The sequence below is a fragment of the Schistosoma haematobium genome, chromosome 1, assembly GCF_000699445.3.
Source record: "Schistosoma haematobium chromosome 1, whole genome shotgun sequence".
Taxonomy (NCBI): Eukaryota; Metazoa; Platyhelminthes; class Trematoda; order Strigeidida; family Schistosomatidae; genus Schistosoma; species Schistosoma haematobium.
The window spans coordinates 27,392,961-27,408,983 of NC_067196.1; the positions used below are offsets into that span (position 1 = coordinate 27,392,961).

At 36.2% G+C, this 16,023-nt stretch overlaps 1 protein-coding gene across 2 annotated transcripts in view; it reads left to right on the forward strand.

Annotated features, from left to right (window-relative positions):
- Positions 1-9,520: 9,520 nt before the first annotated feature.
- DZANK1_1 (double zinc ribbon and ankyrin repeat domains 1) overlaps positions 9,521-16,023 on the forward strand; it is a gene marked incomplete at its 5' end in the record, with an annotated part of 42,121 nt that continues 35,618 nt past the window's right edge. Inside the window, 4 exons of one of the 2 annotated variants that reach the window (XM_035730507.2) lie at positions 9,669-10,876; positions 10,904-11,263; positions 13,419-13,569; positions 15,271-15,394. In XM_035730507.2, the coding sequence (XP_035588011.1) occupies positions 9,669-10,876; positions 10,904-11,263; positions 13,419-13,569; positions 15,271-15,394 (1,843 nt within the window). Of the gene's footprint in view, positions 11,264-13,418; positions 13,570-15,270; positions 15,395-16,023 lie in introns of both variants that reach the window. The other variant, XM_051214661.1, reaches the window with a different exon arrangement.

A 16,023-nucleotide genomic window follows, 5' to 3' on the forward strand; every position in this document is an offset into this window, starting at 1 on the left:
GGTTTAAATAACTTTCTGGCTGGAATAATTTAACTTCGTCCGCTTTTGTGAGGTTGAGCTGCTTAACCATTCCCAATTCTACTTTGCCAAGGCTTAAGATCAGTACTAACCCTAGAAGGGCTCCAGGTGGAATTACAACTGAGTTTGCGTAGGCACGTGGATAAAATATATTTGTGAATCTTACTTCTGAATCCGTATGTTACCTAGGCCAACTTCGTTTGTGTGATGGCGGTATTTAGAAGCAACATACGGATAGCGTGGGTCAAACAGAAATAGGCACGCAAGGAATATTGTGGATAGTTAACACACGCACGGCCATATGAAAACAACCATGCTTAGTAGGTCAAAATGTGACTTGTGTATGATGAATAACTCGATCTGTCCGGATGCTGGGGAATCCCTTGTGTGCTTGATACAGTGTTAAAAACCACAAGTTATAATCAAGACCACTCCACTGTGAATCTCCGCACTTCTAACAGATTCCTTACGAAATAATGGCCGTTATAGTGGCTACATGATCAGTACCAACAAATGCGTAGGTATATGAGGAGGTCCGTCTTTTAATTGATTGTCAGTTGAGGCATGAATTATCGTCTATTCAACCTAGTAGACCGGCGTCCATGTCACTCGAAGTCTTTTGCGTTTGACATTTCAGATTTCGAAAATGATGTGCTTTGTAAGTCCCTCATATCGTTACCGTGAAATCGTCAAAAATGGTCAGTGGAGTCGGTGTTTACGCGAAGACTTCAGTTTCCGCAACGGTAAAACACCAGGATTTTCTGTCTTCACAAAACTGCGATAATATATGGTATTCTGTGAACAAGTCTTAATGATGGTTTTCCTATAACTTTTTACGTTCTTGAGACAGACCTGTTTGTTGAAGTTATGAGACCAGGGAAAATTCCGTATAGATAATGAGTATTGGTTAAGTGCTGCAGAGTTTGACGAAAATAGAAGATCAGACTAAGGTATATTACAGAGTAGTCCTACCAGATATATATGTTCCTTTACTCCTGGATCTTGACAGTGAAGGGGTATTCAGAAGCCAGTAGTATTCTTCGGTTGTTCACTCAAACGCATTGTATATTATCCAGGAGTTCCCGTTACCGTCTGAGAAAATAAGAAGCACTGTGAGGAAGGACATCTCCATGTGACTCCCACTTCTGCAATTTCAAAGCAATTTGATGTCTTCCTGTAGATCTAGCACTCATCTGTGAAAAGTTGTCTCCTCAAATATGTAGCTAACACGTGGCCATATGGATGGCGGAAAATCCAGTTAGTTCTCCATTTGCATTCCCCAGATAATAATTTTATCTCGTATTGCGCTTATTCGTCCTTTAAAAAATTCGTAACTCCGGTCTATTTCTCATACTGGTGTAAGTCGTTTTTCGTCGCAAACTAAGACACAGATAAAATAAGCGACTTCGGTGGAACGACCAGGAAATGACCTCAGATGAATCCAATTAGTTCCTTGTTATGTTTTCTGTTGAGTATTGTGACATCCACACAACATCATACAAATGTATAACGCGTTTCTGCAGTTGTTAATTTGGCGACTACGTGTGGTTGTTCATGCAATTTTTAGGGGTCGTTTTATGGATATTATCAGTCACTGCTAGATATACTAGGAACCATCTGTCTTTTCGTTAAATCACTCATAAATTATGGTTACGACCACGCAGTATACATGAAATAAACCCCATCGTTTGATGCTTTTCGTTTGCATTAGTCAAAAAATATACTGTCGGACCTGAGGAAAGATTCTCAATAATTACAATCACATTTACCTTCTGGCAGCCCTGCATGCATGTAAAGAGCACAGCAGGATATTGAATGCCTATGTTTGGTAGGGACTTGCATACATTCCATGACGAAAGCTTTTGTGCCCAAGGAATCCCCCATAATGCTTGCAACGGTATCCAATATTATTTTCACAACCTCGAATAACTCCTCTCGTCCAGCCAAACGGAACAGTGTGATCCCAACTGCAATTATCAGCGATAGCTTGTAGGAACCAGGAATATCTAGAAAATCATTTTTGAAGTAACTCTTTTTCCGTCTTTTATATAAACTCTATGTCGAATCAATACACAACACTTCAGGATACTTTCCTTACAGTTCAGTATTACTGGGTCGTAAAAGCATCTAGTCGGAATGCCGTCTATTAAGTAAAACCATTTCATCATTTCAAGAGTAGCTAGCTTTCGAAGGTTTAACTACACACTTGCTCTAAGAGAGTTTATACTTTAGGTTGCTTACGTCACTAGTAGTGAATACTTCGGGAAATGTATCCTTCAAACTACATTATCCAGCGTGGATGCTTGTTGCATTAATGAAGCTGAGTTCTCCTCCTCAATAGACCATCTTGTACTTGATGGATCATAAACCATAAGACTTGCAGGACGTTCATTGTTGTGAACTATCCTGAAAGACCTCATTGTCACGGTAAGCCACTCTAAGCATTTCGTGACAATCAAGATACTTAAGCCTTCTTGGCTATTGTTATATCTAGAAGGTTGTTCTTGATACACTGTGGTGTTTGAATTAACTAATGATTCTTTTGTACTGGTTGAATGCTCGATTTCGAATTCTAAGTACAGTACATTCGTTGTGCCTGTGTCTTAATTCAATTGCGTTAATCCTGGAATTCCTAGTTCATACGAGAATTCGAATACTATATACACCTCGTATAACGTGAGCACTAGAACGCCAGAACCCTTCCAAGTAGTAATGAGAAGACTAATGAAAGGAATATTATTCCCAGACAATGTCAATTACAGTAAAAAAATTGTCAAGTATTTATAGTTTGTAGTAAGAACAAAATCATCGTTACAGTCCACCAATCAGCATACAGGGCGTTATTAGCATTTTCCAATCGGGAAGCTATACGTAAGAATTCTGGAACATTCTTCCAAAAGGTGATTGGATGGAATAGTTACGGCTCCTTATGAGCCTCTTACAGCTTCCTCGAGTCCACTCGTGTTCCGTAGTCACAGCTGTTATTGTTACAAATGTTTAGTGCCATATGCAATCCACAGTACACAATGTCTAAACAAGTTTCACTTGCAAAAAAATGTAAATCAATGTATGCATATATACATGAAATAGGTAAATAGACACTCCACAATTGAGTGAAGCGTCTTCATGAAGACAGGAGTCATTACAACCTTAAATCAATTTGTTTGACAATATGAGATTTTGATTAGGTCAGCTCCTATAAGCTTTTCATCCCATAGTATATTTGTAGATACGATATATAATGTCGTGCAGAATGAAAACCAGGAAGATAAGCATAATTTCTCACGCGATGAGATAAACACTTTCATAATTCGCATGGTGAACTGTTACTTAATATCTCTCCCTGGGAGTGCCCTCGGATTCTTCGACTGTCTGATAAAAATACTTTATTCACTATCTCACATTCTAAAATAATGTACGGTTGAGACGTGAAAGGACTTAAAACTTAGTCGCTGACTTCTTTGTGAACTAAAGTTGGGGGCACAGAGTGTGAATTTTGTTATCGTATTTCCTCTGATTTATCATTGTGCGTTATGGATTAATGCCACATTTGTACAAACAACAGCTAAGAATCATCGCGATCAAAATATTTTACCAGGGGTTTCGTACTCATCACAGTGTCTACCTCTATAGGTGAAAAGTTACATTCACCCGCTTCGCTTGCATTCAGTATTAGTTCTTATATAATTTGGTATGTTACAAAATAAATCCAGTACGAAAAATGCATAATAGCAACATCCTAAACTCATATCAAGACGATGATAATCCGACTAATCTATCAAAAGACTCACTATCAGAAGCGCCTATGGAGCAGAACCATGTTCTAAACAAGGACATGTAGGAATAACATTTTACTCGATATTAATTTTCCCTATCTTTGCTGCTAGAACGCATGACCTAATCTCAGAATCGCACATTTTCCGTGGTGTGAAAATGTAATATACAATATTTTGCATGGGAGCCACACGATTCTGTGTACTGACTTGTCCTGCTTGACAGTCATTAATAAGCTGCTAAGTGACTTTGAAAACACATTTGGGCTGAAAATAAAATAGTATATTCTATCTGAGAACCATCCTGTCCTCATTTATTTCCCTCCCTGACCTTCGATCGTCCGACTTTTGATGCGAGTCTTCCCACTTACTAAATACTCAGCTTCAGGATTCGTGGTAATAGGAACCAATGTTGTCATATAGCCTTTCGGACAGACATCCTTCATCGTCATTTGGAATGCAGAACTGTGTCGATGAAAATTGTTCAACATATTCAGGCTATGCAGATATACTCCAGAGCCATTTATACTTAGGGTGGTGAACATGAGTCCTGTATGCTCTACCTGTCCTACGGATGGACACACTGAGTCATGTGTTTGGTAGGTTTTCTTTCGTAGTGTTTTGCTTCCTTCGTTGCCCTCGAAGTACGAACTGTAGCGCTCGTTAAATCTGTGCGTATTAATAAACAAAATTTTAATTGATAGAACACTTTGATATACATTGTAAATGTTGATCTCACTTTTACCACTGATAACCTCGGATGTTTGGTAGCTTTTGACTCCTTTTGTGTTGCAACCACTGTTCTTTCACTAGATGGCTATCAATTTTCGAAGACTAGTATGCATTATCCCATATTGCGCGAAATAAACAATCTTGAAACTTAAGTTGTCTAACACCAATAATTACACCAACTTAGAGTTTATTCTGAGCAGTTTAGTGGAGTCCAATCAGTTCATTTTGTTTTACTCTGTTTGTATTCATGCAAACAAATTAAATTGGATCTGGACAAATTCCAAAGTTTTAAGTATCGTGCTGGAATGCCATAGTCTTTGTTTGTTTACTTTTGTTTATAAAGACAGACATCTTGTTAGAAACTGTCACTTTAAAAGAACTCAGCCTCCTTAGAAGCAGGCGCATTATCGCACATCTCAAGTGATCTTACTTCAGTCATTTGAATACAACAGACCTAAATATTCATGCTTGTTTTGCTCTGAAAAGACGTTCGATTTTACAGGTTACCCTGATGTACTGTCCTTCGTTTACCCTGAACCATGGAAAGGGTTATCAATCCAGGATGAAAAAGTCTTCCAGGAGCATCCTCCAGTCTCCTGAAATGTGAGTCTGTTTATGTATAGAACGAGACGACTGTAAATGCTCATATTTAATCACATTCTTAAAATTATTATTTACAAATAGCTTATTGGTACATAAGTGGTGAGAAGCACCGACCTCAGGTACCTTCGGAAAAGCATTTATATACAAATTTTAATGTTGTTCACATAATATTCACAATATTAAAAAAGGTCCCGTAGTATTTGGAGGAAAACTGAGTTGACTTTGCGAAAAAAAAGTAAAGGGTTGTATCCGTTTTGGTTGATCTCGGTGATTAATATATCGTGCTCTGACGGGACATTTGAGGTTAAAGTTTATAGAGCACGTTAGCTGTATTTATCTCATAAGTCTGAATTTTCATAACATTTTGACAATTTAGTTTTAATTTTCTGTTTACTGCTTATCCGTTAATGGATATGAGGTCATTTTGAAGCTCAGTTGAATGCTGTCCGCTTCTCATGGACTTCCGAATATTCGCGTTCTTCACATAAATTAGTGCCGCTGAAATAACTTCATCCGTAAGGTTGCTTACGAAGATCAGGAAGATAGGAGAACCTAAAGTGACCTTTCATTAAGCTCTTAAACTCGAGACCCTTAAATCGCGTGAACTCTATTTGGATTAAAGCAGAACATTCTGTTCTCCATGTAGTTTCAGGATTGAAATACAAGTGGATCAGTAAAACCCATCCCTGCTATAAGTGTGGAGTTCAGCGCCGTATCAAACAGTTTCGTGAATTCGAGCAACAGATTGTCCAGCTGTTCCATACCATGAAAAGATTAGATTTGTGAGGTCTGTAGGATCATAGTGTACTATGATATTTGTATTGCCCTAGTAATAGACTTAATCCTAAAACAATGGATTTGTGATGATGTAACTGCCTAATCTATAAGATCTTACGTGGATGCCACATCATTATCTACCCTGACTCATTCGTATTGTAAAAATCATCAATATATGATGAAGAGCAATTCCAGGCTGGAGATAGAACAATATATTTAACAAAGATAAAAGACTCACTTGGTATTGCTCAACTTGTATCTTCCTATTGAGGTTTAAGACTGAAATTGATCAGTCTGTTATTGGCATCATGTGCATACTGTGCATATGCCTCGATATTGCTTTAATTCACAGGCTTTTTGTAGGCAATGATGGATAGTGCATAAGCACAGTATGCACACATGCCAATGACAGATTGATCAATTGCAGTCTTAAACCTCAAAGGGGAGATACCAGCAAAACAATACCAGGTGAATTTAAATTCACCTCACTGTACAAGAAAGTGGCTATCAGGACCCAGTAGCTGAGTGGATAACGCGATGGCGTTTGAAGCGAATGTACTAGGTTCGAGTCTCAGAGTAAACATCAACTCTGAGATGCAGGTACATCCAGCTGACGAGTCCCAAATAGGACGAAACACGCGTCCTGGATTCCATTGATAGCTACTATCCATCACTACTTACAAAATAGATAAAAGACTGCTACATAAGTAGGCCTACGTCTGCAAGGCCGGACCACGCCATCCTATCAACTCGAATTCATTGGATTCATTCTTCCTACCCTCTCCATCATTGGGACTTTCTCCGCGTCAAATGTTAAATATCTATTTTCCCATCTATTTCGTGTTCAGCTTTGAGGATTGTGTGATTAGCGCCCAATGCCGCTGTTATCCAGTTTTCGTAAACCCTCTCCGGGCTCTATAGACGTCGTCGCTGTGAAAGTCGGGACAGGTCAAATAGTGGTCTTCTGATGGATTCCGCGTTCTATACTGACATTACAGGGCGGATTTGTTGCATTTTGATGGTTTGCTTGCACACCAGAATTTTAGTTCTCTCAGTATCAAGCCGATGAACAGATGGGTATTTCTCTAGCCATCAGGTGGTCTAGGGCTGAGGAGTTTTCTGCGCTTATATTATTCAATTTCAAGATTGGTAAAATCCTTACCATTGGGCTCTTTGAAAGCACACAACCCCTGGCGCTTGGGTTTTCTCATAGTCACTAATTCATTAAGTTATTTTGAAAATGGCCTCCATTTTAGTTGCTAGCTTGGCCTGCAAATACCTCGCGTCTTTTCAAACGTTAGCGTTGCATTTATATGTTATTATTATTACTTATAAACACCTTGTTGGTACACAGGTGTTGAGAAGAGACCATTTCAATTTTTTTCAGAAACGCAGTTATGCACAAGTTTCAATAATGCTTGCATACCATTCGTCACATTTAAAAGGGTTCTGTAGAATTTATGAGAATGATGAGTCAAATATAGATGAAAAAGGAATGAAACGTGAAATAATTAGATAATTTAATAAGTATGTTTGTGAAACCGAAGAAGAATACACGGTAATATATGCATTACAATATGAATAAATAAATAAGAAAATACATTATGATTGTAGTAAGATTCGATGGTCGAATAAGAGTTTGTGCGGTCATAGCTCAGGATGATGTTTAAGATGTTTAGGATGTTCAAGAACAACTTTAGTTTGGCACTGTATGAGCATGAGGAGGAAAATAGGAAAGATAATAACATCAATTTTTGCAGGGGACAAATTATGGGATTTAAACTTGTTCAAACTGAAATAAAGCGAGAAACATTTATTGCTAAATTTTTAAACCCGAGAGAAACACCATGGTCTCATCTGATAAACACACTTATTTTACAGATAATTTTAGGCCACAAATGTGAGTCTTAGACTGATTTTGTGATGGTATGTTCCCTCTCTTTGCTCAGTAGTTCACTGTACTCAATGCTATTGTCTGTGGATGATCCATGTATCTCAACCAGTATGCACCGAGTCATAACAAATATAATTAATATATCAGTTTCAGAATTGTGAAAATACAGCTCTACATTTGAAGACATTTGTTCGCACTGCTTTTTATTGCATTTCACACACCAAGGGATTCACGGTATACTTTGATTAAAAGAATTTCGGGATGTAGATGTACTACTTCTTATTATTCTGATAAATGTATATCCATATTTTGTTTTTTTGTCTGTCTCTTTCCCTAAAATACCACGAAGTGATTCTCATCCTTTTGTGTTTCTAGTTCTTCTGAAATAGCAGTGTGTTCCTTATGACTTCTTAAATATTTTCGTAACATCTGTACGGTAAACCACTGTCTGAGGGGACGAAACATCGTGGTAAATTTGATGACTGCAGTCAGTGATAGCGAAAATAAATCATATTCCACACAGTTGTCTCACAGTGATGTAGCTTTCTAATCTAAAAACACACTATCAACTGTTACTGGGGATCCAACCATTTTGCGCTGCCTCAATTCTAGTACTTACTGCAATATCAACACCAGCAGAACCACTAGTCTTGAATATGGCTCTCGAATAAACAACTGACATCGATATTGAGACATCGCAGAGGCATAGCCAATCTTATCTATTGTGCGATCTGCATTAGTGTGCAGACATTAAAGGAGGACATTTTGAATGGAATACATAGTTTCACGAAGGCAAGTTCAGAATTCGTATTCTATGCTAACATGTGCGTTACGTATGCAGACCGATGTAAGTAGTATTCAGCAAGAACTAGAACGCTTGCCAACAGATGGTCGAGATAGACAGATGAGTAAAGAAAACAGGCAGAAATCGGAATGACAACAGATTTGGAAGAACGATGGATTATGCAAAAGACTACTCAAGAAAGATGCGCAAATGATGTATTTAATGCATGATTTTCATCTTTTACAAAGGCGCTATATGGTTTTGCATAAAAAGATTAATTGTTTAACTGTGCCTGAGATATTTCACTACAGTAGCACTCAGCTGTCTACCAGATAGTCACTTAAAATCGTCCACTTATGATGAGATATCCACGATAGATAGGATGGTGTATGAGTGTAAGAATAACGGAATACACAAAATGGGGATAAAAGAATAGACAAGTGACACAGTTTATGATAAAAAAGGCTACTCAAGGAGGATGTGTAAATGATGCATTTATTGTGTGATTTCATATTTTAAAAAGGCACTGTGTAATTTCGCGTAAAATACCAAACTGGTATTCCTCACCTAATTCTTTGTCAATTATAGCGGAATCGAAGATATGACTTATTTATCTTCAGCTTGCAGCTCAGCCAATAGACGAAGAAGGGGTTAAAATTGATCATACAAATTACATAAAGCCAGAGCTTTCATACGATTCAGAATAAACGACGATGAAATGTTGGTGTACATGATACTGCGCAATAAATTGGCACTCGATATGTCCTCTATTTTTCATCTAATTAGGCCAACTGAAAGGCTGCAGAAAGTGAGAATAAACATCACGAATAAAGAATGTGCTTGTGATTCTTAGATTTTCCAACCGAGCAAGTTTGTATTTCAACCAAGTTAAGAGAAGAATATTGTGAGGATCTTCAATTAACCCATTCAAGATAAGATTAAACATGAACAGAAGCTCACTAGAAAGTGAATTGTTTATGGACATGACTTTCCGTACCCTATGCAAAAGTAAAAAGTTTTAAGCATTACTGTATGGTTTGTTTTATATTACTAGAGCTAGTGTTTGGTTGTGGGGGAAATACAAATTATGTTCCTAGTTGTTGTTTATAATGATGTAGCAAATAGTTTAGATGCAGACGATAAATGGAATGTACTTTTTTTAAAGCAAAGAATATGTCAGGATTTAAATCTGAATCCAGATATTTATTGTCTATCACACAAGAAATCCCGTGGCTATGAATTAATGCATGAGGATCACAAATTACTAGATTATAATCTTACAACTAACTGCTATCTGTATCTCCATGAGCGCCATCCAAAAAGACGTTATTTTGTTTTTTGCTATCCGTGTGAATCTATTCGTCCTGCGTTGATGACTTTTAGTTGTTCGCTTTGCCAATCGGCATTTATTCCTGTTTGTCAGGACGTTGACTCGATGATCTGTAGGGGAAAGTGCTCTTCTAATGACTGTAATTCAGCAGAAGCTAAGATAAATTTTTCATGCACTTTTATGTCTTCTCATAGTCCAACGGTTTTCTTGAAGCATATAAAACAAAATAGTACGGAGATATTTTGTGCTGCGTGTATGTCTTCGGAAATAGAAATTATAATATGTCTTTGCGAGGAGGAACGGCATTCTCTTTGCCTTGAATGTTTCAAAAAGTACACAGAAGAGTATTTTTACTCTGGCATTTTCCATTTCATTGACAACGTTGGATACACTATCAGTTGTCCTGCTGGATGTCCCAATTCTTTTGTTATGGATCCTCATCATTTCCGCATTCTGGGTCCAGAATTTTATTCACGTTATAAAGAGCAGTCAGTTAAACGGTATTTGCTTTCTAAAGGCTCCACATTTTGCCCTTCATGTGGAGTAGATTGGCAAATCATGAACTCTCGAGGTAATGTAAAGTCTCCTGGCATTTGGCATCACTGTCTCCCACCTGTTGGTTGTGGGTCACTATTTTGTTCTTCGTGTGGTTGGAACTGCAGCCAGTTAGATCCTGAATGCTCAAATGATGTATCTCTGAAGTGTTTCTGCGAAGAAAAACACGAGTCTTCTAAGAACGCATCCTCTGCGAATTCCAACTCTGTTTGGAAGTCATTAAAATTAAGAGTAGATGATGCAGAAAGTCGCAAATATATCAATGAAACATGTCGTTCTTGCCCGGGTTGCAAGTCTCCTACTCAAAAACATGGTGGTTGTAATCATATTCACTGCTCAATATGTGGACTTGACTGGTGTTGGATTTGCTGTAACACGTGGACTGCCGAATGCTTATCTTCGCACTGGTTGTAACTTAACACTTTTTATTTTCTCAGATTTCTAATTTTTAATAAAGATTTCTTGCGTAGATTCCAGTTTTCAAAATTTTCGATCTTTATTTATGTAATAGTAAAAATTTTTTTACAGAACATGTCTGCCGGAGCTGTTCGTGCCCCACTTGTTATCCCCCTGAGAAGCCCAGATTTAGGCTTGTACAAATCACATTTGGATACAAATACATATCTGGATCTTACTTGCGATACGCCAGATGTAGCTATTTATTTTACAATCAATGGGAATAGACCAACGGTTGCCAAAAGTAGGAAGGAACTCCAAAACAGTGGGACTTATAAATTCCAAAAGCCTTTTACTTTACCGCCTGGATGTCATACTGTTCGAGCAGTGGCTGTTTCTCTGTAAGTTTTTAAAAGCTGTTTTGTAGATTAATTTATCTTAACACTAAGGAAATTAGATAATCTTCCCGTATCAAACAATTTTTCGTTTGAAGGTGGTTTTCATCACAAACCAGCCATTAAAAACAAATGTTTTGCATCCTCATTTGTAACTTCTATAGTATGTGATTAAAACCCTACTTTGTATCGAATCTGTAAACATTGGAACTTGCAGGGCACGCCTTACTGATCAGTTACCTAACTGAATTCTGATGGTTCACATATTACAACTGTAGTTAGCTCACGATGTGTTGCTATTCCATTAATTTTCGTTACTATTTATATCTGAAAACTAATGAAATGGTTATATCGCCATGATATAAACGCACATTCAAGAAGTATATCACACACAATATCCAAAACACTTCGTCTGCTTTGTAACGCATCCAGTTGATTATGGCTGGTAATAAAAAAATACCTGTGTATATGTTTTATCTTTGTTTTTTATTGAGTAATGTAACGTTTCCGTTCATTGATTTGATTGGTTACTCCTAATTAGACTCATATATATATATATATATATATATATATATATATATATATATATATCGAAAGAGAAACTGGGATCGATTGGTTTCAGTAGCACATATCTATCCATCATTTATTTCCATCTTAATTTGAACATAGTATTTTTTGTACCTGTGATTGTTTAGTTCCATTTGCTTTTTGTCTAATCCCGCATTACTGTCGGCATTTTAGTTATCATCACTTGTCGACTCCTCCCTGTTGATATGAAGTGTGGTTCCATAGGTGGATACAAACTCCTACATCGTTTTTGTGTCTGTGATAGTGTTGGGCAGGCCGTGTTTAGAATAACAGTTGAACAAACAAGGTATCACTCACATTACTAACATCCAAACCGACGAAGAAGGATTGATGGTTCTATGGAATAAAAATTAGTATAAACGCTAAAAGCCGAACTAATTAGCCTTAGCAATATAAAAAATCAGGCTTACAAATAGTTCTTAGTTAAAATAAGTTCCATCATATATAACGAAGTTTCTGTGACTATTAGTTGTATCTATAAGTTACGCTCATAAAGTAATATCATTCTGTACCACACTAGTTCTAGCACTCGTATTTGTTTTCAATCCATGACACTGTAGGATTTGGTACTATGCTACCCCTGTGTTGATTATTCTAGATTTTGTACAAATGAGTTGAGGCGTTCTTTTTAGAACATTAGTCACATGTTCACTTGACCTTGTTGGATACTCGCTTTTAACCTTGATCGCTTTCATATGTGAGCGTACTTGTGCGTACGTGTTCATCAGTTTCTTCGTCATGTGCCTAGCTCGTTTTCCTTACCGGTTATAATTATTGAGTCACGTCTCACAAAATTCAGTAAGCGAACTCGCCTTCTCTACGTCTTACCTTGGTGTCTGTCTGAGAAAACCTGAAATAAGTTAGCCCAACCTATTTCATCTTCAGCTTTTTATTAGTGTCGTCTCCCAAACGGGTTTAGCCTAAGTACAATACATGAAATCAAACGGAGAATTTATGTCCATAGTTCATTCATTGTTCGTTCGTTAGCATTATCACCTCATAATAATGAAGTTAGATAAATGGCCAGTAATAGCTCCTAGGTAATTTAAATCGTCCTGTAAAATATTCATTCTGTATCCATAGTCTGTCCCAGAAGCTGATGACTAACTCTTCTCTATTTGTCCTTGTTCTCGGTTTCTGGAATCCAGTTTAAAATTCATCCATTTTTTAATTGTTCCGTATGTTTAATGTATTTTCTAGCCCAACTAGCTTCAGTATCGATAGGTAGGTCCTTCTAAAAAGAGTCACAAGCTAGTTCAAGTCAATCATTTAGTTCTATATGGTTTTTATTCACCCTCCGACTAATATTGCTTTATAATGAACACTGTTTCCTAGCTTTCAACAAATTATTATCAAGTGTTTAGAATTTATATTAATTTTATTAGCTCTTCATCGTTTCTTCATGTTAAACTTGTTCTTCTCGATAATGTAATAAGAAGACGAAGATTATCAGAACTATGTGATATATCTATTGTATCACATAGTTCTGATAATCTTCGTCTTCTTATTACATTATCGAAATTCATCAAAGGGACTAATTGTTTTAAACTTGTTTTTATTGTTAATATATTAGGGATAATGGTAATGAAAGCAGTGTAGTTACAAAAACATTCGATGTGGTCAAAGTCAAGAGTTTTCATGTTAGTGACAAAAATGACTTTGGAGATGATTATGGTTTTCTTAATGAACTAAACTTAGTCGATTCTAAACGTCGAAGACAATTGGTAACGATTTTATTTAATTCATTATTCGCATAATGTTAATGTGATAGATACTGTGCTATTTTTTAAATTTAGTAAACTTATTGACATAGTATTTTTATCTTCCTAGTAGGAATCCGTCTCTTTATGTTTAGTTGACATTTATTTTCATTTCAGTAAAGATTGATAGTAGCTAGCAGGAGTTAACAACAACACTGTGGTATGAGTGTGTTCAACTGACGAGTATCTATTGGGACGAAACGCTCTCCATGGATCCCACCGCTACCCTATATCCGTTTTTACTTAACTATTAGTGAATCAATCCGCTCAGGACGCAAATCTACCAAAAAAGATGACTGAAAATCCAATCCTCAGCATAACTAACTGAAAGGTTCAAACACTTAACTATGATTTTTTTTATTTTCATTTAGCTTGGAAAATTAATTAAAAGTTACGTTTTTATCATATGCTGATGGTTATCAACCTATTTTTGTTTATGTTTGTTTCTTTTTCGGTCAAATAGACTAGAATAAAATTCTCTATCGTCTGTTTTTGTCATCACAGTTTTATTTTTGTATGTTTGTGGATATGTTGTGCTATCGCCACTAGTTTTTTTATCATACAGTTATCCCTTTGAATTTTCGTGCTTGTAATTATATTTTTACAGCTTAGTAATCATGTAGGTTTGTGTTACTCAACAAGATTTGCCATCAAGGACACTAAGTATTATGTCTTCTGTGGTATAGTATTTGTAAAAACCTCTCTTCGCCCGACCTATCTGAAATCAAGACGTGATTTGAAGGGAAACGCAGATATATTCGAAAGCAAACGAAAATGTTTATATGCTACAAAGTAACCTTTATATAAAACTCACGCTAGGATTTTTCAGGGTCTTATCGGCTCATCCATTAATACCGACTGTTTGGAAATGGACTAATCAACGTCCTTCTGTGTGGATTGTCCTAAACATGTTTTAATCAAGACTTTGTCCTGCTACACTAGATTTAATTATATCTTGCTGCTGACCTAAAAGTATCGACGGATTCAGATTGGTTCGGAAGAGATCACTCAGTTTCCTCGTTTCATTCTTTCGGTGAACGCGCAGAGTTATTTTGCTACCATTTTGTTCTCATAACGTTACCCTTCTTTTGAAAGGATTTTTTAGTAAAATTTTTATTTTGAAATGAGATAGTGCACAATGGTAATATTACGGTAAATAAATATCTGAGTTTCTCCGTCAACAGACTTTTAATTACTTACTAAATGAAGAATGCAAAAACAAACGTTTCTGCAGTGTGTATGTTCAACGAACATCACAACGCTATGAAGTGTTTTTTCTCCCCTTAAACTTCTGTAAATAAGAGGAAATCACACAAAGTTTGTTTGATCGTTCGAGCAGTTGACAAAGTACTTTTAAAACCTGCCATGTGGGGGTTTTATTATCATCAGCATTCAACACTAATATTTAATGATGTTAGTCTTAGTTGTTTGAACTGTATGGATTGTGATCAAATCTACAATACCTAAATTACGGAATTCTTTTATTATCACATTTTAAAATTTGATACTATGATTTTAGATATGCAACTAAGGGTTAATAAGTCCATCTCTAAATGCTACCTATAATTTGCTCAACAATTGAACACATTAAAATATTCCCTTTGATATAAGCGTATTTATCCTAGTTTATTTATAAATTACCCTTTTCGTTTTGAACTTTTCCAGTCGGGAGCTGATCGTCCTGACACTCATGAGTCTATTCATCGCCTATCGGAGAACGATAATGAAACTGTCCGAAAATGTTCTTCAGAAAAAAATTGCTGTCACGTAATCAAGAAGTCCACTAAAGGTACCTTTCTACTAAATACTGGATTTTTGAATTCTGCTAATTTACCCGTTTAGGAATTTGTTCTGTGTTAGATTAAGATTAACTACTTTTATTGACTAGCTAAATGATTTTAGTATAAAAAGCAAATAATTAGTTTTAATGGTTAATTTCAGCTGTCAGAGTATCAGTTATAGATGAATCTTAATAACAGTTTCTCAATAATTGATTTTCCTCTCAACTAGCCGTAAATGATTACATAAAGTTACGAGACGGAAGTATATATTTAAAAAGTGTTATCCACTATTCAAAAGTTTTGAATCATGCTAACACTCATTCGTGAAAACCTACATTAAAATCGGTTAGTTGGTTTTGTCTGGTCTACATGTTTTTGCTTTTACTTTTTGATTTGAAGTTCTTCAATATTGAGTTAGTTGACTAAAACAAAGCTGCCTTTTATTTTTTACGAATTCTTTGGAATAAAAATTGGTTTTAGGTCATGTAATCCATACAGTATACCCATCTATTCATACTCATCTCCATAATAATATTCGCTTTTTTTATTTCTGTTTATATTTCAAACAATTGAGATAAATTTTCTAAATCGTAAAATTAGTCATTCTTCAGCTGAAGCAAACCTAATAATACGTATT